This window comes from Giraffa tippelskirchi, chromosome 5 (assembly GCF_054371585.1).
Source record: "Giraffa tippelskirchi isolate mGirTip1 chromosome 5, T2T-mGirTip1v1.2.pri, whole genome shotgun sequence".
Taxonomy (NCBI): Eukaryota; Metazoa; Chordata; class Mammalia; order Artiodactyla; family Giraffidae; genus Giraffa; species Giraffa tippelskirchi.
This window is the reverse complement of record NC_137279.1, coordinates 90,968,820-90,994,149: the sequence shown is the minus strand read 5'-3', so window position 1 is coordinate 90,994,149 and position 25,330 is coordinate 90,968,820. Positions and strand designations below refer to the sequence as shown.

The 25,330-nt window shown below is 40.9% G+C and overlaps 1 protein-coding gene and 1 pseudogene across 1 annotated transcript; both read left to right on the top strand.

Moving 5' to 3' along the window:
- Positions 1–5,756: 5,756 nt before the first annotated feature.
- LOC145507933 (T-cell surface glycoprotein CD1a-like) lies at positions 5,757–8,676 on the top strand. Its single transcript, XM_081495417.1, is given in 6 exon segments — positions 5,757–5,838; positions 6,149–6,415; positions 7,032–7,310; positions 7,782–8,060; positions 8,374–8,464; positions 8,634–8,676. Coding segments are annotated over 6 exon segments (1,041 nt in total).
- A 13,358-nt stretch (positions 8,677–22,034) lies between these two features.
- LOC145505228 (T-cell surface glycoprotein CD1a-like) lies at positions 22,035–25,122 on the top strand (annotated as a pseudogene).
- The last annotated feature ends 208 nt before the right edge of the window (positions 25,123–25,330 follow it).

Genomic DNA, 25,330 nt, shown 5'->3' with positions numbered 1-25,330 from the left:
TGAGGTCAGTAAAAGATAAACTGGTATAAGAGGCAGTGAATTTCTCTAGAATGGAAGTTGGGGTTTCTTGGGCAGGGAGAAGGATGTAAGATGAGCCTGTGAGACAGTGTGGGGAGAGAAGCTCACATCTGGGTCCTGAGGAGAAGGAATTCAAGAGTTGTGATGGTGTTCAGTGTTTGGAGGAGCACTAAGTAAGAGATGTTAGAAGAACAGGAGAATTCTGATGGCCTAAGCACCAATGAATCAAGAGGGAGGAACCCGGGGAGGTCTGTTCACCCAGGGAAGAATACTTGACTCCCTTGTATCCTGTCAACTTGAATTGTAATCAGGGTTTATCTCACCTAGTCTGGTTTTCTTCTCTGGGGTTTCTTGGTCCAGGGAGCACATAGTTATCAGTGACCTATATGAGTGGAGTCACTCAGTCGTGCCCGACTCTTTGCGACCCCATGGACTGTAGCCCACCAGGCTCCTTCATCCATAGAATTTTCTAGGCAAGAATACTGGAGTGGGTTGCCATTTCCTTCTCCAGGGGATCATCCTGACCCAGGGATCAAAACTGGGTCTCCCGCATTGCGGGGAGACGCTTATACCATCTGAGCCACCAGGGAATCCCATATAGTATGACCACCTTATTTTCTACCAATTCCCCCCCACCCCCAGGGAGGGTCACCTCCCTGGTCACCTTCCAGGGAGGTCACCTTCCCTCTGGCCCCACTTTAGCCCTTGAAGTTGACCTCCAGGTCTGCTTTTCTTCAGCTTCTCTAGTTCTCAGAATTCCTTAGGCAGCTCCTGAGAAGCCCCTGTCCTTTCTCCTCCTTCAGATCTGCCCTTCATCCACCATAGCTGAATTTATGCTCAGGAGTGGAGCTGCCAGGGAAACTGCAGATCCATGGTGGGGCCACGACTCAATTACCAGCTGCTTCCTGATCTCTGACTAGGACCAACTCTACTACAGAAGCTGAGTTGAAGAATCAGTGGCTCTGCTCCACTTCTCTTTCCAGTCCTCTTCCCACTCTTCCAGTTCAACTTCCTCTCCCTCCTCCTCCACTTTTAGCCTCTGCCTCCCTCCTCTCCCCTTCATCTTCTTCCTCTTTTGAGCTTCTTCCTCTCCTCCTCCACCTGTTATGTCCCCTGGTGACTCTGCCCAGCTCGTAACCTGTTGGTCCCAGACTCCATTCCTCAGTTAATTAATTCTTGTTCCTTTTCTACCTATCCAAACTCAAACTGCCTCCTCCATGCTTTTCCCCAGTCCACAGTAAAGGGTATAAGCAATGGTGGCTACACAATTTCGGGGTCCAGTATTCTTGAGAGTCCCTTGGACTGCAAGGAGATCCAACCAGTCCATCCTAAAGGAAATCAATCCTGAGTGTTCATTGGAAGGACTGATGTTGAAGCTGAAACTCCAATGCTTTGGCCACCTGATGTGAAGAGCTGACTCATTTGAAAAGACCCTGATGCTGGGAAAGGTTGAGGGGAGGAGGAGAAGGGGACGACAGAGGATGAGATGGTTGGATGGCATCACCGACTCAATGGACATGAGTTTGGGTAAACTCCAAGGGTTGGTGATAGATAGGGAGGCCTGGTGTGCTGCAGTCCATGAGGTTTCAAAGAATCAGACACAGCAGAGTGACTGAACTGAACTGAACAAAATGTAAATGTGGGGCCTCATATGTAAAAAGCAGGGGGAAAAATGCTTTTAATGGTTCTAAGACATAAATCTTTTCCCTTTCTTTTGAAGTCAACGTCCTTCTCTATCTCTCTTTCTGTCTTTCAAGCTATGTTTGTTTAGTGTTGTTTTTTTGGGTTTGTCGGTCTGTTTTAATTGGCTAGAGTCACTGTCTCTAGGGCAAAGGAAATCTTACGGCAAGTACAGACTATCTTAGTTGCCTGGCTGCTTTACTTTCATGACTCTTTTGTGTGTGTTTAACAACTCCTGGTTAAAATGCAATCATATTGTGTACAAGAGACACTGAAGTAAACAGTGTTTTTGTTTAATTTTTTGGTCTTGAAATGGACTTTTGTGAAACACTGAGTGTGCAGATTTCTGTCAATTAGGTGTTAACTGGATTCATGTTTTGTTGTTGTTTTAACAGTCTTCAAATTCCTCTAGCATTACTTTGTTCAGTGTGGATAGAGAATTTTTTCTTAATATTTGCTACACTCACAGGCTTTGGTATTTCCTTTGTGAGGTGCTTCAAGATTTATGGCCACACTGTTGACTCTTGTGCAGCACTGGAAAGTTCCTACTCCTCTATGCTGGCTCATCTGGTTGGGAGACTGAGTAGGAGCATTGTTTTTCTTCTGACTCAGTCTCATTCTTAGGCAGGTGCCTAGTCTTTCAGTTTTGGGGGTTAGGCCTTCTAAGTGTTCCACCTTGCTCTCAGCAGGATGGAATTAAGGACAGGCTGTTTTAGTGCCACTTCTTCACTTTTCTCCTTCCTCAAGCTGCTGTGTGTCTTCACCTATGTCCTGAAGACAATAGAGCTTTCTGCCCTCTCCTCCCACAGCCCCACTCTCCCCCCTTTTCTGTGTGGGAGATAGTGGGGAAAGATTTGGTTAGGACTTCCTGCCTTTCTCAGATCTCAGTCTTGTACCGTGAGGAAGGATTTCTCTGGCCTATATCCTTGATTCCAGTCTTTCAGGAGCCCCTGGTGAGGTCCATGGAAAAAAGTGAATTTCCCTTATCTGTGTGGAGAAGGAAACGGCAACCCACTCCAGTATTCTTGCCTGGAAAATCCCATGGATGGAGGAGCATGGTAGTCCATTGGGTTGCAGAGTCAGACACGACTGAGTGACTTTCCCTTATCTGTAACTCTCAGTGTGTAGATACTCACTTTAGGAGTATTCCTTTAGGAATTTATAAACAGTTTTATGTGAATTATTCTCACTGGCTTGTGTAGCATCTGACATCTGTCCCAAGTAAGCAAGGATTTGCATCTCGTATTTCCTTGGAGAAATCTGTCTTTCTTTAAATTTTGGGTTAATTGGTGGCCCTGATACTTCAGTGCTGTGATGGTTTCAAGAAAAGTTGTGATTTTGCTTGTTCAGCTTTTAAAAATTCCAAATATTCAAGTGAAGCTCTTTCTAGCTTTTTATTTTCTAATCTTAATTTTCCAAAAAAATCTCTTCCTTGAATTAGCCTGAAATAATTTTTGTTTGCTTATATACTAAGAAATAACAAAATAAATAGCCTAAATACATCTATTCAGGTTATAAGTAGCATAAACAAATATTTAAGAGACTTTAGACAGTTACAAACACCATGAATGAGGGAGATCAGCATTTCCAGCAGAGAGCAGCATATGATAAAGCAAGCATGAAACATTCAGGGAAGACCAATAAGAAAAGAATCTTGGATAAATGACTTCATTATATTTTATTTACTTTACTTCCTATATATTCTCAGTGGTTTCTTATTATGTGTTGACCTAAAACAAGTAGATGACCAGATAGCTCCCCAAACAAGATGGGTTTATTCAGGATGAGCAGAGAATTGCAATTTGGCATCTGCAGTCATGGTGACCCATGTGAAACCTTGAGAGCCCCCACTTTGGGTCTCCCAACTCTATTTATTTGAGGTTTCTGTTTATTATTTTTTTACATCATTTATAAGAGATTTACAGCAGGACCCTTTGTGTAAACTTCATGCTTATTAGCATATACTTTAATCTGAAGTAAAACTAAAGTTTTTCACTTCATCAAGTAGGGGTAAGTAATGTTTTCTGATGTCTTGAATAATTTTATGTTGAAGATCACTATAACGTACAATATCATTTGATGCCTGTATCAAATTATGCCAAAGCTCAAAAATATTCACTGAGCACCTACCACTTGCCAGGCACTCTGTTAGATGTTGGGGATCCAGTACAGTAGGGGTTGTTGAAGAGAAAACCACGGGCCCATAGTGGAGTCACTTGGCTAAAGTGCATGATGCCGGATATAGATTCAATATCTGACTTAACTGCATTTCCAACCTTCACCAGAAATGTAATCTTAATCAACTATTTTGGAATTTTCTGATCAGCACCAATGAGATAATCTCCTGTGAAGCCCTCTCCATCCTCCAGAGGAAGAAGAGGCAATCTACATGATAAAATTCTCGCTATTCCCTTCCCCTCAAAAAGAAGATGTCCTGGTCTAAAATAATCTTTTCTTTTCTTTTGATAAATAGCTCACCTGACCTGCCCTTTTTATAAAAACCTTCCACATTATGCTGTTTCTCTCGTGCCTTTGTAGTTGCTAGATGAGATGTTGTCCAATTCATGAAACATTGAATAAAGCCAGAAGATCTTCAAATTTACTCAGTTAAAACTTTTTTTTTTTTCACATAAGCTATAGATGTAACATCTCATGACAATCTCTGAAGTCAAGATCCTGTTGAGTAAACAAAACAGTTAAGGGTCACCATTTTGGAAAATGTTGTTTCAAGGATGCTTTTTTTTTTTTTTGATCTAGAGTTTATACATTATAATAAGTCTCAGCACAGCAAGATTTACAATTCTTGTTTCAGGTGTTTTATCCCCCAAGGAATCTAAAAGGTCTTTGAATAAGTTTATTGCATGGTGTGTAACATGATTCACAAATGTAACAGATGCTTGTTCTCAGGCAGGTGCTACGTGACTGCTTGATGAGTGAACGTATGTCAATGCAAGTCAGACAGAGGAGGGTTTTCTTTATGTTGCAATGCTCCTGTGGTCTCTGTGATGGCTACTGGCTACTCCCTAAGAATAATGAAGAATGTGTGTCAGTTTATACTGTTTGTCAGGGAAATCATAGGAGATCCTGAAAAAGCTAATAAAGCAATGAGTGAGAACTCAGAGGTGTGAATGAGGTAGGTGGGAGTGAGAAAGGGGGAGAGAATATTTGAGGAAATATTTAAAAAAAGCAAGAGAAAGAGAGTAACAGAAAAGAGCAGTGACATGAGGACATTAAGTAGGTTGCTAGGAAGACATTTAGTTTCATGCTTTTATTTAGTGGTTGAGAAAGTCCTTACTGGTACATTGACTTTTCAATACCACATAAGACTTGGTTCATAACAGTTATTTATTTATTTTTTTAAATAAATTTCTTTATTTTAGATGGGGGCTAATTACTTTACAATATTGTAGTGGTTTTTGCCATACATTGACATGAATCAGCCATGGGTTTACACGTGTTCCCCATCCTGAACCCCCCCCCACCTCCCTTCCCATCCCATCCCTCTGTGTCATCCATTGCCCCAGCCCTGAGCACTTGTCTCATGCATCGAACCTGGACTGGCGTTCTGTTTCACATATGATAATATACATGTTTCAATGCTATTCTCTCAGAACATCCCACCCTCACCTTCTCCCTCAGAGTCCATAAGACTGTTCTATGCATCTGTGTCTCTTATTCTGTCTCGCATATAGGGTTATCATTACCATCTTTCAAATTCCATATATATGCATTAGTATACTGTATTGGTGTTTTTCTTTCTGGTCCATAACAGTTAGATTGGGGAAGATGAACAGGATGGAAGCTGGTGACAGGGAGAGAACTTGGAAGCCAGAGAAGAGAGTCAGAACTGGAAGAGAGATGAGTATTTGGGTAGGCGGTCTGAGGTTTAGGGAAGCAGCAGATTGTTGGGTTTTTTGTTTTTTGTTTCCAGACAGTAAATAAAAGGAAGGTTCGTTGGTAGGAGAAGGAAGTCAGAGTAGAGGTGTTGCGTGGTAGGTTTGCTTAGAACAGAAATCAAAGACCAATTCTTCTGAGAGAAAAAAACATCTGCAAATAAGATGCTGTTTCTGCAACTTCCATTGATCCTGGCTCTTCTCGTGGGTGGAGACAATGAAGAGAATAAGAACTCTGTCTCAGAAGGTAGGTATATGTGTGTGTGTGTGTGTGTGCGTGCGTGTGCGTGCATGCCTGTGTGTATGGGGTGGTTTCCCAAGCCAGAAGATTGAGAGTATCAGCCTAGTTTCATTCTGAGTATCCTTGACTCCAGACCCCTGTGCTCTTTTGAAGAATATATGCATATATAGCACATAGGGCCCTGAGGCAGGCATGTGTCTGCTGAGATATCTTGCATTTCATCTAGATTCTGAGTTTCCTTTCTTTGGCACCTTTCATTCTTCCATCTCTCTCTTTCCAAATGCCCCTCCTCATTGTCTTTGTTCTTTTCCCACAGGCCTTCAGGAGCCCATCTCCTTCAAAGTCATCTGTGTCTTATCTTTTCACAACAGTTCCTGGGTGCAAAGTCTGGGCTCAGGCTGGTTGGGTGAGTTGCAGACTCATGGCTGGAAGAGCAACACTGGAACTATTATTTACCTGTGGCCTTGGTCCAAGGGCAACTTCAGCAATGAGGAGTTGATGGAACTGCAAAATTTTTCTCACATGAACTTCGTTAGATCTGTTCAGGCATTTTACAGCCATGCCAGGAAGTGGCAATTTGAATGTAAGTTTATTTTCCTTAACAGGGATTGGGGATATGGTAGGGTGTGTGTGGGTTTTAATGAGTTTATTTCTCTAAGAAACAGCCTCCAATCAATTCTGATACTTGACTCTCCACACCATAGAATTGCAATTGTATCCTTTCGGGCAGAGGGTATAATCTAGACCCTGATTTCTTAGCAGGTTCAAGACTTCTGCTATTTACAGACTCCCCTCTCACTGACTGCAGACTTGTGCTTTATTATCTTGCATCATTGGTCACTTGCAACAGCCCCTTTCTCCAATTTCCAACTAGGCATCTATGTCTATATATTCAGTGTTATCTATTGCATGTCATTCATCCTGGGTTATTTTAACCCCCACTTTCCCACATTAAGTCCTTCCTTATTCTCTTGCTCACATAATTTACACTGCCTTCTTTAAATATTTTACCCTCCTCCTTATGTCGTTCACCTCTTCCTATATTCCCAACTGCCAATAATTCCCCTTTCTCTGAATATCTGATGAAACCAATCTCGCTTCATTTCCTCAAATCATCTGAAATTCTCCCTTCTGTTTCCATCATCCTTTGATTAATTTTATCTTTTTTATGCCCTCTTTTCTCTAATTTCCTTTGCCAGGTCCCTTTGAGTTACAGATAGCAAACGGCTGTGAGCTGCATGCTGGGAAAGCCCCAGTAGGCTTTCTGCGGGTTGCTTATCAAGGATCAGACTTCTTGAGCTTTCAGAACAAGTCATGGGTGTCCTCTCCAGGGGGTGAAAGGAGGGCTCAGGCCCTCAGAAGACTATACGGTTTGTTCTGAGGAACCCAGGAAATATTACACAAGCTGCTCAGTGATACCTGCCCACGTTTCCTCTTCAGTCTTCTTGATGCTGGGAAGGCATATCTCCAGAGACACGGTTAGTCCCACATCCTCCGTCCATTAATATTTTGTTCTACAATCACACCTTTTCATTTCTTAATAAGGAACTAAGGGGGGGGGTAATGGGTGACAATCCTAGATATGGGAAAATGAAAGTTGTTCAGTTGTATTTGATTCTTTGCAACCCCATGGTCTATTACAGTCCATGGAATTCTCCAGGCCAGAATACTGGAGTGGGTAGCCTTTCCCCTTCTCCAGGGGATTTTCCCAACCCAGGGATCAAACCCAGGTCTCCTGCATTGCAGGTGGATTCTTTACCAGCTGAGCCACAAGGGAAGCCCAAGAATCCTGGAATGGGTAGCCTATCCCTTCTCCAGAAGATCTTCCTGATCCAGGAATCAGACCAGGGTCAATGTGGGAAAGTGTGTCTACCTAAACTGATGTGAAAATCTGAACTTCTGGGTGTGCATTAGAGTCCTCATCTGACTATCTTCCCTGTCCTCTGCAGTACGACCAGAGACCTGGCTGTCCCCCAGCCCCAGTCCTGGCCCTGGCCAACTGATGCTGGTTTGTCATGTCTCTGGCTTCTACCCAAAGCCCATTTGGGTGATGTGGATGCGGGGTGAGCAGGAGCAACAGGGCACTCAGAGAAGTGACATCTTGCCTAATGCTGATGGGACATGGTATCTTTGGATTTCCTTGGATGTGGAAGCCAGTGAGGCATCTGGCCTGAGTTGCTGGGTGAGACACAGCAGTCTAGGAGGCCAGGACATCATTCTCTACTGGGGTGAGGAAAAACTGGGGCCCCACTGGGAATGGGAGTAGGTTGTTCTCAAGCAGAGCAGAAGAGCTAGATGAAAAATCTGGGGATTCTAGGGACTCCAGATCCAAAAGGAATAAAAATAAAATAAAAAATATGGGAGTTGAAAATGAGAACCCTAGAGACATAGGGAAATGTTGAGGTTAGATGAAGGAGGGATGAGAGAAGAAATAGGGAAGAAGGAGGTGGTGAGGTGACGCTCCAATAATAAAGGAAGAGCATAGAAATGCAGTAAAACAGTGGGTAGGTTTGTGAGGACACCTGTGTGTCCCATCCACAGATCATCACAGCTCCGTGGGCTGGATCGCCTTGGCAGTGATTGTGACCCTGGTACTCATGGCAGGTCTTGCATTTTGGCTTAAGAAGTGCTGGTGAGTTCTTTGTGTGTATCCTTCCTGCCCTTTTTCAAGTCCTCACTTGTCTGTCCATCCTTTTTCTTCTCTCTCTCATCAGTTTTCCTCTTCCCAGCCCTCTTCCTTCTTAGCTGTCATTTCTTACCTCTACTCCATGTAGAGTAACTTCCATCTCGGTTCTCATTAGGACACACTGTGAATCCCCAAGCTCTGTTCTCCCTTTAGAATGAGATCCCAGCTGCCCAGGAACTCAAGACACATCTAAACAGACTTAGGTGATGACGGCCTTTCCACTCTCCTTACAGAGAGTTTTTAGTTGTTGTGTTTTTTTGCTTAACGATCGGTTGTCAATTAAGCTAAATGCATTTTTGCAGAATTTGTTATTCTAACCTGTGTTGGGAATTTTAAATTTGGAATGGGATAAGGTCCTAGGATCCTTCACATATTCAAATGTGAGTGCATCATCAAGCTTATTTCAGATGTTACTTCCTCCAGAGGGTCTTCCCTGATTCACAAGTGGAAGCTGTCTCTGCCTTGTCTGAAATACCATTATAATTTAAGTGAACTTTTAAAAATCCTCCTCACTTTAGACCCTTTGTTGTAGCTATTTATTTCCCCTTTCCCTTCTATTTTATAAGCTTCTTGAGAACAAAGTCCTTATCTTTTTACTATTTGTATCTATAGCAAAATGTCTTATCTGTATGTAGTATGTTGTAAGTAAAAATCTGGGTTGAATTTATTCTGAATTTATGATCATTAAAAAAATTTTTTCCTTCCTATCATCTTTGTAGTAGTTGAGACATCTGATGCTCTTCTGGTTAAAAGTCTTTTCAGTTGGCCAAGAGACTGTACTTAGTGATCTTAGTTCTTTAGTGATTTCTCTGAGCCCTTGAGGAGAAACACAGTTTTATATTTGACCATTCTTATTTTTTAACTCTAGAGATTAATTTGAATGAAAATATTTCTTTATACTTAGAGTCCATCGTACAGCAAGGATATCAAACCAGTCAGTACTAAAGGAAATCCATCCTGAATGTTCATTGGAAGGACTGATACTGAAGCTGAAGCGACAATACTTTGGCTACCTGATGCAAAGAGTGTACTCATTGGAAAAGACCTTGATCCTGGGAAAGACTGAAGGCAGGAGGAGAAGGGGATGACAGAGGATGAAATGGATGGATGGCATCACTGACTCAATGAACATGAGTTTGAACAATAGTGAGATAGGGAAGGACTGGGAAGCCTGGGCGTGCTGCAGTCCGTGGAGTCGCAAAGAATTGGACATGACAGCGATTGAACAAATTGATTTATAAGTATTCTAAATAAAAAGCAGAAGGTGGAATGTAGACTCATATTATTTAAAATGTTTCAGTGATAAGGAACAGAGTTATCACCTTGTTAGACATATAGAATCTTGGACCTCAGCTGAGACTTCCTGAAACACAATTTGTATTTCAGCAAAATCAGCAGGGTTTATAAATGCATTAAAATTTGAGAAGCACTGATATGGGTGACATCTGAGAGGTAGTGTGTCCCTGAAGAGAAAAGAAGATGATCAAGAAAAGAGAGCAAGAATGTTGATCCTGAGGTTGAAGTGAGGTCAAGGCAAAGAGATTATATAGAACACATTCTTACGGATTTTTGAGAATACGCTTTGCAAGGCAGAGAACATGGGTTTCATGTGTCCCATCCCTGGTCAGGGAACTAAGATCCCACATGCCATGGAGCAGCTAAGTCCATGCACCACAACCAGAGAGCCTGGGTGTTGCAATGAAGATTCTGCATGCCACAACTAGGACCTGACCCAGCCAAATAAAAACAAACAAACCAAAACTGGTCATCATCTCATGAATCTACAAATCTAGTTTCTTTCTCACATTTTCCACGTCTTCACCTTAGCATTATAGATAGTATGTTATATACAATGTTTCTTGTTTCAATATAGTTTACTTTGATGTTCTCTCCTCTACAGATTTAGGTCTGCTTTCTGAAAGGAATCTAAGCATAATTCACTACCCTGGTATAGAATATTTTCAGCCCCTAGAATTTTTCTCCCTCATGCTTCTACTTCCCAGTCAACATCCATTTTTTAGTCAATATCTTTTTAAAGACAGCAAATATTCTAATTTTTATGACCAGAGTTTAGATTTGTTTTTGAATTTCATGTTACTAGGGTCATTTTGTAAGACCTATTTTGTGTCTGCCTTCTTTCAGTCAATATTATTTTTGTGAGATTTATTCATCTTGTAACATATAGCAGTAATTTGTTATTTTCCATTGCTGTGTAGTATTCCTTTGTGTGACTGTACCACCATTTGGCCATTCTACTGTGGATGGACATTTTCATTGTTTCCAGATTTTAGTTATGTTGAATAATGTTACTTTGAACACTTGTATACAGGTCTTTTTGCAAACATAAACAGCCATTTCTCTTAGAAATACAAATGAAATTGCTGAGCCCAGTTTATATGTATTTTTCACATTTAATAGACAAGTGGCAAACAAGTTTTCAGTGGTTATACTGATCTACCTTTCATCTTCTGAACATTGTCACTCACATTTGATGTATTTACCCTTTAAATTTTAACCTTTCTAATGGGGGTATAGTGTATCCAAATTTTTTGGTTCATGTTTCCATGATGGCTAATGGTACTTGACATATTTTCACATGCCTTTGAGCCACTTATATACACTGCTTTGTGACATACCAGTTTAAGGGTTTAGCTATGTGTGTGTGCGCACGGGAGAGTGTGTAGTGATAGAGAGGGGATTCAGTCTTTTCTTATTTGTAATTTTTTGTGTACTACTCCTTTGTTGGATATGCATATACATGTAATGCAGAATCTTCATTGCAACACCCAGGCTCTCTGGTTGTGGTGCATGGACTTAGCTGCTCCATGGCATGTGGGATCTTAGTTCCCTGACCAGGGATGGTCATAGATTAATTGACCACCATTAATCTATGGTGGTCAAACTCGAGTGGACATTTGCATCATTTGGAAGGCTTTTTAAAGCACATGTCACTCACTTGGACCTACCATCAGAGTTTCTAATTCTTTAGGTCAGGGAAAAGTCCTAAGAATTAATTTTTTTACAATTTCCAGATGATGCTGATTCTGCTGATCTGAGGATTTGACCTTGCAAATCACTGTACTATTGTATCTTTGAGAAGCTTAACTATTTTCCTTTTTACTAAATGTAAATGTGTACACTATAACTGGACTTGATTTTTGTGTGTAGTGTGAAATAGGGGTAAAATTGTATTTTTCAGTGTTATTTAATTGATTAGTAACACTACATGCAGTACCAGTTGTATTGTAATTTAAGTGTCCATATGTATTATGGGTATTTTCTGGACTCCTTATTCTGGTCATTTCTTGCATAAATCTATCCTTTTGTCAGCGCAATGTAGTAAAGTGATCTTGGTTACTCTAGTTTGTAATAAATCTTGATAACCACTAGAGTGAGTCTTCCTACTTTTCTCATCTTCTTTAAGTGCATCTTGTGAAAAGAAAGGAAAATATAACGTTGATCTTTAGGCTTAATAAATAAAAGTCAGATATCTCTACATTTTAGAAAACAGGGTTGTCAATTTGAATGTAAACATAAACACTGGAACAACAATGATGAACAAGAAAACAATAGAAAATTGAAAACTTTTGGAAGTTAGAGGTTACTTTCAGAAGCCTTAGCAACAGTGTCTGAAGTCTGCATATCTATGACCTCTGTTAAAAATTACATTTAAAAGTCAATAAGACTTTGAAAAGTGAAAGAGGTAAAGTGAAGAGGATTTTGAAAGTGAATATAACCAGTGTTATAGGCTGAACCGTGTCTCTAAACACGGTTGAAGCGCTAGTAACTAGTGTTTCAGAAAACAGCTGTATTTGGAGGGAGGGCCTTTACAGAGGCAATTAAATTAAGACAAGGCTGTTAAGGTGGGCCCCAATCAAATCTGAATGGTATCCTTACAAGAAGAGGACATTTGTACACACAAAGAGTCAAGAGGGGTGTGTGTGCATAAAGGAAAGATGGTGTGGGGGCACTGATGTGAGAAGATGGCCATCTACACAGTAAAGAGAGAGCCTGTGGGAGGAACCAAACCTGCTGACATCTTGACCTTGGACTTCTGGCCTCTAGATCAGTGAGAAATAAATATTTGTTGTTTGATATCTTCATCAATTTCTGAATTAAAAACCACTTGAAATATCCTCATGGATATACAGTATCACTGCTTCAGTCCTACATGATTATTGCAGCCAGTGTTGTGGGTTCTGAGTGAGCAGGACCATGTAAGCAGTTCAGATATAGATAAAATGGATTTAATAAAGTTCATTCATTCCTGTACTTTCTCTCATAAGAGAAATATCACTCTCTACATTTATGGTTGGTTTACATGTTTTTTTCTCTAGAGTATGAACTTCTGTATTTTACTCTTTCTCATCTTAGTGTTCAGCACATCCTTTGATATTTATTAAATACTAGTTGACTTATTAAGATATAACTGAAATCTAAAAGAAAGAAACTTTGCTTAAATGGATTTATACTCTCAAGTTGCCTACAATTTTCTGTTGTTTTCTTCACTGTATAAATGAACATCATTTGTCCAGTTCATTAATATGCCTTGGAGCTTTTCTTTTTCCTGAATCTAAAGATTTATCCCTTTCATTAATTCTACAAAACTCTCGGCCATTATTTCTTTAAATATTTCCTCTTCTCATTACTTGTTTTGTGTCTAATGAAATTCCTATTAGACTTATACTGGATTTCATGCTAGTCTTCACCACTCTTAACTTCATTCATATTCAAAATTCTTTAACTCTGCACTGTGCTATAGGAAATTATTTAGCTTTCCCAGTATAGAAATAATTAAAAATTGCTTTTTATATTGGTTGCTGAATTCATGTGTCAATATTTTAATCATAGTGTTTAGAATAGTTATTTTTAGAGGCTTAATATGCCTGGCAGTTTTTGATGTCTCTTTCTCTGCTGATATTACTTCTTTTCATATCTTTAAGCTTTTAAAATATTAATATAATTTATGTGTGATTTCTTGAGGGATCTAACTTATATTTGTTTGCCTGCCAACCTTCCTTCTGCTGAATTATTTCTTTGTGTCTTGTAATTTTGGATTAGGGAAATTAAATGTTGGGAATTCTCTGATGGTCTAGTGGTTAGGATTGGGCCCTTTGAAGCCCAGGGCTCAGGTTTGACCCCTGGCCCAGTAACTAAGATCCTGCAAGAGACACAGCAAAAATTAAAATAAAATAAAATCCACCAAGTGTCACAGAGATAGTACAAACTTGGAACCACATTTTGTTTTAATTGATTGGATTGTGCTTTCTAGAATCACACAAGAGAAATATTTTTTATCTCTAGTATCAGATTTGTGATTAACAATTCTCAGAATGAGAATCAAACAAGTCAGTGTTCAGTGAAGACACAGCCAGGCAAACTTTCTTCCTTGGATTAATTAATGGATTCTTTCTAGTCCATCTTGTCACTTAGAGGACTGTATAGTAGAAAATTCAGTTGCAAATTTCACCTTATTTGTCTGGCCTCAAGGACCTGTTTCCTGATACAAGTAACCACAATAGCCAAATCCTTCCGGAACCTACATGTTGTCTTGTATGCTCAAGCATCATTTCCTGTTTACATCTCTGGGTTTCCATTTCTTCTATGCTTGGTCCCCTTATTTCTTCATAAATATAGCTATGTATTTAAAAAAGAATTAAAAGAGAATTTTTATCCTGAATTCTGGGTCTTTTGGAGCTATGTAGTGTCCTATCTTTCCAGAAATAGAATCCATAATGGTGTTTTATGTATTTATACACCAGAATCCATAGTAGTAGATATAATGGTCATTTGAGCTAAATTCACCCATTCTAGTCCATCTTAGTTCGCTGATTCCTAAAATGTCAATATTTATTCTTGCCATCTCCTGTTTGACCACTTCCAATTTGCCTTGATTCATGGACCTAATATTCCAAGTTCCTATGCAATATTGCTCTTTATAGCACTGGACTTTTACTTCCATTACCAGTCACATCCACAATTGGGTGTTGTCTTTGCTTTGGCTCCGTCTCTTCATTCTTTCTGGAGTTATTTCTCCACTGGTCTCCAGTAGCATGTTGGGAATACCGGCCTCAGGAGTTCATCTTTCAGTGTCCTATCTTTTTGCCTTTTCTTACTGTTCATGGGGTCTTCCCTGGTGAATCAGAGGGTAAAGCGTCTGCCTGCAATGTGGGAGACCCAGGTTCGATCCCTGGGTTGGGAAGATCCCCTGGAGAAGGAAATGGCAACCCACTTCAGTACTCTTGCCTGGAAAATCCCACGGACAAAGAAGCCTGGTAGGCTATAGTCCATGGGATCGCAAAGAGTCGGACACAACTGAGTGACTTCACTTTCGTTTTCACTGTTCATGGGGTTCTCAAGGCAAGAATACTGAAATGGCCTGCCATTCCCTTCTCCAGTGGACCACGTTTTGTCAGAACTCTCCACCATGACTTGTCCGTCTTGGGTGGCCCTACATGGCACTTCTAGATGTTCAAGCTGGATTTTGAAAAGGCAGAGGAACCAGAGATCAAATTGCAAACATACACTGGACCATCGAAAAAGCAAAAGAGTTCCAGAAAAACATCTACTTCTGTTTTATTGACTGTGTCAAAGCATTTGACTTTGTGGGTCACAATAAATTGTGGAAAATTCTGAAAGAGATGGGAATACCAGACCACCTGACCTGCCTCCTGAGAAATCTGTATGCAGGTCAAGAACAATAGTTAGAACTGGACGTGGAACACATGACTGGTTCCAAATCAGGAAAGGAGTCCTTCAAAGCTGTATATTGTCACTCTGCTTATTTAGCTTATATGCAGAGTACATCATGAGAAATGTTGGACTGGATGAAGTACAAGTTGGAATCAAGATTGCCAGAAGAAATATCAATAACCTCAGATAAGCAGAGGACATCACCCTTAGTGGCAGAAAGTGAAGAAGAACTAAAGAGCCTCTTGATGAAAGTGAAAGAGGAGATTGAAAAAGTTGGCTTAAAACTCAATATTCAGAAAACTAAGGTCATGGTTTCTGGTCCCATCACTTCATGGCAAATAGATGGGGAAACAGTGAGAGAATTTATTTTTGGGGGTTCCAAAATCACTGCAATGGTGACTGCAGCCATGAAATTAAAAGATGCTTGCTTCTTGGAAGAAAAGCTATGACAAACCTAGACAGTGCATTAAAAAGCAAAGGCATCACTTTGCTGACAAAGGTCCATATAGTCAAAGATATGGTTTTTCCAGTAGTCATTTAAGGATATGAGAGTTGGACCATAAAAAAGGCTGAGCACCGAAGAATTGATGCTTTTGAACTGTAGTGCTGGAGAAGACTCTTGAGAGTCCCTTGGACAGCAAGGAGATCCAACCAGTCCATCCTAAACGAAATTAGTCCTGAATATTCATTGGAAGGACTGATGCTGAAGCTGAAGCTCCAATACTTTGGCCACCTGATGTGAAGAACTGACTCACTGGAAAAGACTCTGATGCTGGGAAAGTTTGAAGGTGGGAGGAGAAGGGGATGGCAGAAGATGAGATGGTTGTATGGCATCACCAACTTAATGGACATGAGTTGGAATAAACTCCAGGAGTTAGTGATGGACAGGGAGGCTTGGAGTGCTGCAGTCCACGGGGTCACAAAGTGTCGGACACTACTGAGTGACTGAACTGAATACTGGAATCCAAGAATCACATGATAAAATAATGATTTAGATTTGAAAATGAGTCAGAAAGAAAGGTGAGATTAGGTTGTAGGGTAGAGACTATGAAAAGATGGAGAGGAAGACCAAGAGTTGAGATAAACGCTTAGTGGAGAATGAAGGGAAGACATAGAAGAATGAGAGAGGAGGGAGACGCAGAGTAGGGAAAGAGGAGAACACACTGGTCAGAGGGGGTAGGAGCATAGGAAGGCACAAAAATGTTGGAGCCAAAAGTGTTGCTGGGACATGTTCAGTTCTTTTCACTTAATTATGTTACAGATAAGAAAACTAAGACCAGAATACTATGATCGCTCTAATATACTGCTATATCCGGCAAGTGCCTATCCAGGAGTTCATCTTGCTCTCAGTCCAAAGCTCCTTTTGAAGTGTACAGTGACAGTCACTCAGTCATCTCTGACTCTTTGCCATCCTATGGACTGTATCTGGCCAGGTTCCTCTGTCTATGGAATTCTCCAGGCAAGAATACTGGAGTGGGCAGCCATTCCCTTCTCCAGGGGATGTTCCTGACTCAGGGATCAAACTGGGATCTCCCTCACTGAAACCAGATTCTTTACCATCTGAGCCACCAGGAGTGCAAAGTATTTGCTGTGAGGGGTGAGAAGCAAACAGACCAGATGCATGAAGCCAGAAAAGCAAAGGCAAATCTTGAAGCAGAGTGGGAGGGAAAATGAGGCCAGTAAAAGGCACATCATTGTAAGAGGCAGTGGATTTCTCTAGCAGGGAAGGCGAGGTTTCTTTTGGTGGGGAGGAGATGTGGGATAAGCCTGTGAGATAGTGTAGGGAGGGGAGCTCACACCTGGGTCCTGAGGAGGTGGAATTAAAGAGCTGAGATGGTGTATGGAGGAGCACCAAGAGACAATTGTTAGAAAGAATATGAGATTGCTGATGGCCTAAGCACCAATGACTTAAGTCTTAACCAGTGAATCAAGAAGGATCCTCAGGGAGGTCTGGTAACCCAGGGAAGAATACCGGCCTCCCCTAGGATATCCAACCAACTTGATTTATAATCAAGGTATATATCCCAACATGCCCAGATTTCTCTTCTAGGTTTTGCTGGCCCAGGGAGCAGATCTCTTAGTTCTTTTCTTTCTTTTTTCCCCCTCTGGTCACAGTCATCTCACCCCTGCTCCCACCTTATCTCTTGATTTTTGCTTCCAGTTCTGGTTTTTCTCAGCTCCCCCATTTCTCAGTATTTCTCAGTCAGCTCCTGAGAAACCCCTATCCTTTCTCCCCCTTCAGAGCTGTCCTTTATACACCATAGCTGAATGAATGCTCAGGAGTGGAGCTGCCTGGAAAGCTGCAGGTCCACAGTGGGGCCACAACTCAAGTACCAGCTGCTTTTTGCTCCCTGGTTATGACCAGTGTTGCCCACAGAAGCTGAGTTGAAGAATCAGTGGCTCTGCTCCACTTCTCTTTCCAATCTTCTTCCTGCTCCTCCCTCTCAGCTTCCTCTCCTCCCTCCTCCCCTCCTCTTCTTCCTCTTCTGGGCTTCCTCCTTTCCTCCTCCATCTGTTATGCCCTTGGTCTCTCTGCCCTGCTCCCAACCTGTTGTTTCCAGCCTCCACTCCTCAGGTAGATTACTCTTCTTCCTCTTCCTTCCACCCAAACTCAAACTGCCTTCTCCTTGCTTTTCCACAGTCTACAGTGAATCGTATAAGCACTGGTGGCTACACAATTTTGGAGTCCAGCACCAAATATAAATGTGGGACCTCATATTTAAAAAGCAGGGGAAAAGTGCCTTTCATGGTTCTCTTGCAGGCTCGCAGGCTGTGGTATTTCCTTTGTTCTCTTGCATCAGTGGAAAGTTCCTTTGTGAGATTCTTAAAGAAGATTTATGGTCACACTGTTGCCTCTCTTGCATGAGTGGAAAGCTCCTACCACTCCTTGCTCACTCACCTGCTTGGAAGAGGAAGTAGAGGCATTATTTTAATCTGGCTCTGTCTTATTCTTATGGGACTTGGGTCTTCTAAGTGTTCCCACATTGCTGTCAGCAGGATGGAATCTCTAATAGGTGAGGACAGGCTCTTTTAGTGTCCCTTCTCCACTTTTCTCCTTCCTCCAGCTGCTGTGTGTCTTCACCCGTGTTCTGAAGACAATAGAACTTTCTTCCCTTCCCCCTCCCATGCCCCCAGCCTCCCCCTTTTTCTGTGTAGGAGATAGTGGGGAAAGATCTGGTTGGGACTTCCTGCCTTTCTCAGATCTCAGGCTTGTACCGTGAGGAAGGATTTCCCTGGTCTATATAATTGATTCCAATCTTTCAGGAGCCCTTGGTGAGGTACATGGAAAAAGGTGAATTTCCCTTGTCTGTGGATCCTAAGGGTTCTATGTATTCACACTAGCCTTTAGGAATTTATTAACAGTTTTAGCTGAATTATTCTTACTCTCTTGTGCAGCATCTGACATCTGTCCCAAATAAACAAGGATTTGCTTTTCTTATTTCCTTGGAGGAATCTGTCTTTCCTTAAGTTTTGGGTTAATTGATGGTCCTGATACTTCAGTATTGTGATGGTTTCAAGAAAAGTTGTGATTTTGCTTATCCAGCTTTTAAAAATTACAAGTATTCAAGTGAAGCTCTTTCTGGCTTTCTATTTTCTAATCTTAATTTTCCAAAAAGTTTTCTTCCTTGAATTAGCCCAAGATAATTTCTGATTAGTTATATACTAAGAAATTAGAAAATAAATAGCCTAAATGCATTTATCCAGGTGATAAGTAGCATAAACAAATATTTAAGACTTTAAATACTTATAAACACCATGAATGAGGGAGATCAGCATTTCCAGCAGAGAGCAGCATATGATAAAGCAAGCATGGAACATTCAGGAAAGACCAATAAGATGAGAATCTTGTATAAATAACTCCAGAATATTCTATTCACTTTACTTCCCACATATTATTATTAGTTTCTTATTATGTGTTGACCTAAAACAAATAGATGACCAGATATATCCCCAGACAAGATGGGTTTATTCAGGAAGAACAGAGAATTGCAATTTGGCATCTGCAATCATGGTGAGCCATGTAAGTAAAAGCCTGAGAACCCCCACTTCAGGTTTCCTGACTTTATTTAACTGAGGTTTTTGTTTATTAATTTTTACATCATTAATAAGAGAGTTACAGCAGGATCTTTTGTTTAAATATCATACTTATTAGCATATACCTTAGTCCAAAAAAAAAAAAACTTTAAATTTCTCATTTCATCAAGAAAGGTTTTTGTTTTTGTTCAGCTGCTAAGTTGGGTCTGACTTTGGGACCCATGGGCTACAGCACACCAGGCTTCCTGTCCTTCACTATTTCCCAAAGTTTGCTCAAACTCATAACTATTGAGTTGGTGATGCTATTTAACCATCTCATCCTCTTTCACCCCTTCTCCTTTTACCTTCAATCTTTCCCAGCATCAGGGTCTTTTCCAATGAATCAGCCCTTTGCATCAGGTGGCCAAAGTCTTGGAGCTTCAACTTCAGCATCAGTCCATCAAATGAATATTCAGGGTTGATTTCCTTTAGGATTGACTGGTTTTGATCTCTTTGCAGTCCAAAGGACTCTCAGGAGTCTTTTATAGCACCGCAATTTAAAGCACCAATTCTTTGGTGCTCAACCTTCTGTATGGTCCAACTCTCACACCTGTACATGATTACTGGAAAATCCATAGCTTTGACTATATGGACCTTGGTCAGCAAAGTGCTGTCTTCACTTTTTAATATGCTGTGTAGGTTTGTTTTAACTTTCCTTTCAAGGAGCAAGCATCTTTTAATTTCATGACTGCATTCACCATCGACAGTGATTTTGGAGCCCAAGAAAGTAAAATCTGTCACTGCTTCTACTTTTTCCTCTTCTATTTGCCATGAAGTGATAGGACCAGATGCCATGAGTTTAGTTTTTGAGTGTTGAGTTGTAAGCCAGCTTTTTCACTCTCCTCTTTCACCTTCCTCAAGAGGCTCTTTAGTTCCTCTTCACTTTCTGACATTAGGGTGGTGACATCTGCATATCTGAGATTGTTGATATTTCTCCCAGAAATCTTGATTCTGGCATGTGATTCATCTAGCCTGACATTTTGCATGAGGTACTCTGCATATAAGTTAAATAAACTGGGTGACAATGTACAGCCTGTTGTACTCCTTTCCCAGTTTTGAACCAGTCAGCTGTTCCATGTAAAGGTTCTCACTGTTGACCCACATATAAGTGGGCCTTAGGGAGCATTACTACAAAGCTAGTGGAAGTGATGGAATTCCAGCTGGGTTATTAACTAAAAGATGATGCTGTTAAAGTGCTGCACTCAATATGTCAGTAAATTTGAAAAACTCAGCAGTGACCACAGGTCTGGAAAGGATGTTTTCATTACAGTCCCAAAGAAGGGCAGTTGAGAGAATGTTCAAACCTTGATTCAATATCTAACTTAATTGCAGTTTTGCCTTCATCAGAAATGTAATCATAATCAACCATTTGGCAATTTTGAATTGACACTGTGAGATAATCTTCCAGGTAGGCCCTCTCCACCCTCCAGAGGAAGAAGAGGCAATCTACATGATAAAATTCTTGCCATTCCCTTCCCCTCAAAAATATGTCCTGCCTTAAAATAACCCTTTCTTTTCTTTTGAAAATTGTTTCCCTGCACCATCTTTCTTCCTATAAAAACCTTCCATTTTATACTGTTCTTCTGTGTACCTTCCAGCTGCTAGAAAGAATGCTGCCCAATTCATGAATCATTGAATAAAGGCCATTAGATCTTCAAATTTACTCAGTGAAAACAATTTTTTAAACAGGCTATAGATCTAATACCTCAAGGCAACCTCTGAAAACAAGATCCTGTTGGGTAAACAAAACAGTTAAAGGACATCATTTTGGCAAATGTTTCAAGGACGCTGTTTTTTTTTTTCTTTGTTGTTGTTTGTTTAGAGTTTATACTTTATAATAAGTCTCCACACACCAAGATTTATAATTCTTGTTTTAGATGTTTTTTCTCCCAAGGAATTTAAAATGTCCTTGAATAAAGTGATTGTATTTTCAGCCACTACATAACACAATTCACAGGTGTAACAGATGCTTGGTTTCAGGCAGATGCTAAGTGATTCTTTGGTGAGTGAATATATGTCAATACAGGTCAAACAGAGGAGGTTTTTCTTTACATGTTTCAATATTCCTGTGGTCTTTGTGATGGCTACTGGCTATTCTCTAAGAATAATGAAGAATATGTGTCAGTTTATACTGTTTCTCAGAGAATTCATAGGGGATTCTGAAAAACCTAATAAAAGAACCAAGAAAAGTCAAGAGATATGAATGAGGTGGGGTGAACATGAGAAAGAGGAAGAGAATATTTGGAGAAATATTCAGAAAAGCAAGAGAAAGACTAACTGATGGAAAAGAGCAGGGGCATGAGAATATTAGATATGATGCTAAGAAGATGTTTAGTTTCATTCCTTTATTGTATGAATGAGAAAAGAGGCCTTACAGATACATTGACTTTCCAACACCTTTTAAGATTTGGTCCATAGCAGTTAAACTATAGAAAGGTGAGCAGAATGGATGTTGGTGACAAGGAGAGAAACTGGAATCCAGAGAGGAGTATCAGAACTGGAAGGGAAATGAATATCTGAGTATGTGATCCAGGGCTTAGGGAAGGAGCAAGCTTTCTTTTTTTCAGGCAGTGACTAAAGGAAAGTTTTGCCTGTTGGTAGGAAGAGGAAGTCAGAACAGAGGTGTTTTGGGGTAGGTTTGTTTAGAACAGAAATCAAAGACCTACTTTTCTGTGAGAAAGAACATCTGCAAATGAGATGCTGTTTCTGCAACTTTCATTGTTCCTTACTCTCCTCCCAGGTGGTGACAATGAAGAGGGTAAGAGCTCTTATCCAGGAAGGTGTGTGTGTGTGTGTGTGTGTGTGTGTGTGTGTGTGTGTGTGTGTGTGCACGTGCGCGCATGTGTAATGGTTTCCCCAAGCTGGAGATTGAGAGTTATCAGCCCAGTTCCATTCTAAGTATCCCTGACTCCAGGTCTCTGTGCTCTCTTGAAGGTTGCATATAACTAACTCTTGGGATCCTGGGACAGCCAAATGTCCACTGAGATATCTATGGCTTGCCTTTTCTATTATATACCAAATTTCCCCTCTTTGGTACCTTTCTTTCTCCATTCTTTCTCCTTCCCAATGTCCCTTCTCATTCTCTTTGTTCTTTTCCCATAGGCTTCCAGGAGACAATCTCCTTCTAATTCATTTGGATTTTATCATTTTATAACCATTCCTGGGTACAAAATCTGGGCTCAGCTTAGTTGGGTGACTTGCAGACTCATGGCTGGAAAAGCAGCTCTCACACAGTCATTTACCTTTGGCCTTGGTCCAAGGGCAACTTCAACAATGAGGAGTTAATGGAACTGCAAAGTGTATCTCACAAGAGATTCACTATAGTTTTGCAGGTATTTCACAACAATGCCAATCAATGGCAACTTGAATGTAAGTTCAGTTCCCTCAATGGGGATTGGGGATACAGTGTGAGGTGTGTGTATGTGTGTATCTCTGAGTTTCTCATTTCTCTAATATACAGCCTCCACTCAATTTCCACTCAATTCTGAACCTTACCTCTCCCTACCATAGAACAGCAGTTGGGCAAGCAGTTGGAAGACCCTGTCTTCCCATAATTTTCAAGACTTTTGCTACTTACTTATACATTTCCCTCTCATTGACTGCAGGCTCGTGATTTATTATATTCCATCAGTGGTCACCTGTGACAGCCCCTTTCACTGGACTCTGACTAGATACCTTCAGTTTCCTCACTCTATGATGGACTCCTTAAAGTGTGACTTTCTTCCCCATTCAATCTCTTCAGCAATCTCTATTTACACACTCAATATAACCTATTGCATTCAACTCACTCCTGATTATTATACTCCCCACTGTCTCACACTAAGTCCTTCCTTATTATATTATTATCTATCATCCACATCCTTTATATTGCCTTCTTCAAACACTTTTCTCCTTATGCCATTCATCTCTTCCTCAATCTCCAACTACTGCCAATTTCCTTTTCTTTGAACTTTTATCAAGCCAATCTTGCTTCATTTCCTCAAATATTCTAAACTTCTTCTTTCTGCTTCCATCATCTATTGATTCACTTTTTCCTTTTAATGTCCTCTTTTCTCTGATTGGTAACTCCTCTTCCCTAGATCCCTTTGAAATACAGATAACAGAAGGCTGTGAGTTGCATGCTGGTGAAGCCTCAGTAGACTTTGTGTGGTTTGCTTATCAAGGATCAGAAGTGCTGAGCTTCCAGACAAGGCATGTTAGTCAGCAGACTATTCAGCTTTTATGGACACATCTAGGAAATACATAAGCTGCTGAGTGACATCTGCCCATGTTTCCTCTTGGGTCTTCTTGAGGCAGGAAAGGCATATCTCCAGAGATGAGGTCAGTCCTGCACCCTCCCTCCACAAATTTTTTGTTCTAAAATCACACCTTTTCATCTTCCTAACAAGGAGCTAAGTGGGGGAGGGGATAATGGGTGACAGCTGTTAATGGTGGGAAAAGTATGTCCATCCAAACTGTCATGAAGCTCTAAACCTCTGAGTCTGTACTAGAGTCATCATCTGACTATTTTCTCTGTCCCATGCAGTAAGACCAGAGGCTTGGCTCTCCCTTGGCCCCAGTCCTGGCCCTGGCCATCTGATGCTGGTTTGTCACATCTCTGGCTTCTACCCAAAGCCCATTTGGGTGATGTGGATGCGGGGTAATCAGGAGCAACAGGGCACTCCGAGAAGTGATGTCTTGCCTAATGCTGATGGGACGTGGTATCTTTGGGTTTCCTTGGATGTGGAAGCCAGGGAAGTATCTGGCCTGAGCTGCCGGTGAGACACAGCAGTCTAGGAGGCCAGGACATTATCCTCTTCTGGGGTGAGGAAAAACTGGAGCCCCACTGGGAATGGGAGTAAGTGTTCCTCAGGCAGAGCAGGAGAGCCAGGTGAAAAATTGGGGATTCTAGGCAGTCCAGATTCAAAAGGAATAAAAATAAGAAATATGGCAGTTGAAAATGAGAGCCCCATAGATATAAGGTGTGGAGGTTAGATGGAGTCATCTCTGAGGAGGGATAAGAGAGGAAATAGGGAAGAAGGAGATTGTTGAGGCAGATACTTGAATAACAAATGAAGAGCACAGAAATTCAGTGAAAGGACACCCTTGTGTGCACATCCATCCACAGTTCAGCACTGCTCTGTGGGTTGGGTCATCTTGGCAGTGATTGTGCCCCTGGTACTCCTAACAGGTCTTGCATTTGGCTTAGGAAGCACTGGTGAGTTTTTGTGCCCATTTTTCCTGCCCTTTTCCCCAGTCTCCACTTGTTTGCTCATGTTTTTTTCTCTCTCTTTTCTCAGTTTTCCTCCTCCCAGCTCCTTCCTTCTTACCTATCAGCCCCTTCCTTCTCACCTCCATCCCGTGTAGAATGACTTCCATCTCTATCCTCATCAGGACACACTGTGAACCCCCAAGCACTCTTCTCCTTTTGGAAAGAGATCCCAGCAGCTCAAGAGCTCAGGACACATGTAGATATAGGACAGTGATGATGACCTTTCCACTCTCCTTGTAGACCTGTTTTGGTTGTTTATTTCTACTTAATGATCAATATAAGTTAAATGTAATTTTGCAGAATTATTTTTCTATCCTGTGTTATAAGGCTTTAAAATTCATAATTTAAATTCTGAATGGAATTAAGTCCAAGGACCCTTCATGTATTCAAATGTGAATATCATCAGGCTTATTTCAGATGTCACTTCCTGCTGAAGACCTTCCCTGATTCATAAGCGGGAGCTGTCTCTGCCTCATCTAAAGTGCCATCACAATTTAACTGGATTTTGCTAAATCTTCTCCTCACTTTAGACCTCTTGTTGTGGTTATTTAAGTTCCTTTTCTCTTTTAATTTTTAAGCTTTTTGAGAGCAACATCCACGTCTTTTTACTATTAGTATCCATGCCAAATTGTCTTAACCTGCATGCACTGTGCTCTCAGTAAAAGTCTGTGTTGAATTTGCACCATGTTTATAGTCTTCTAAAACTCTTTCCCTTTCTGCCATCTTTGTTGTGTTAAGGTATCTGATGCTTGTCTTGGGCAAGAAACTTTGCACTGTCCTAGTTATTTAGTGAT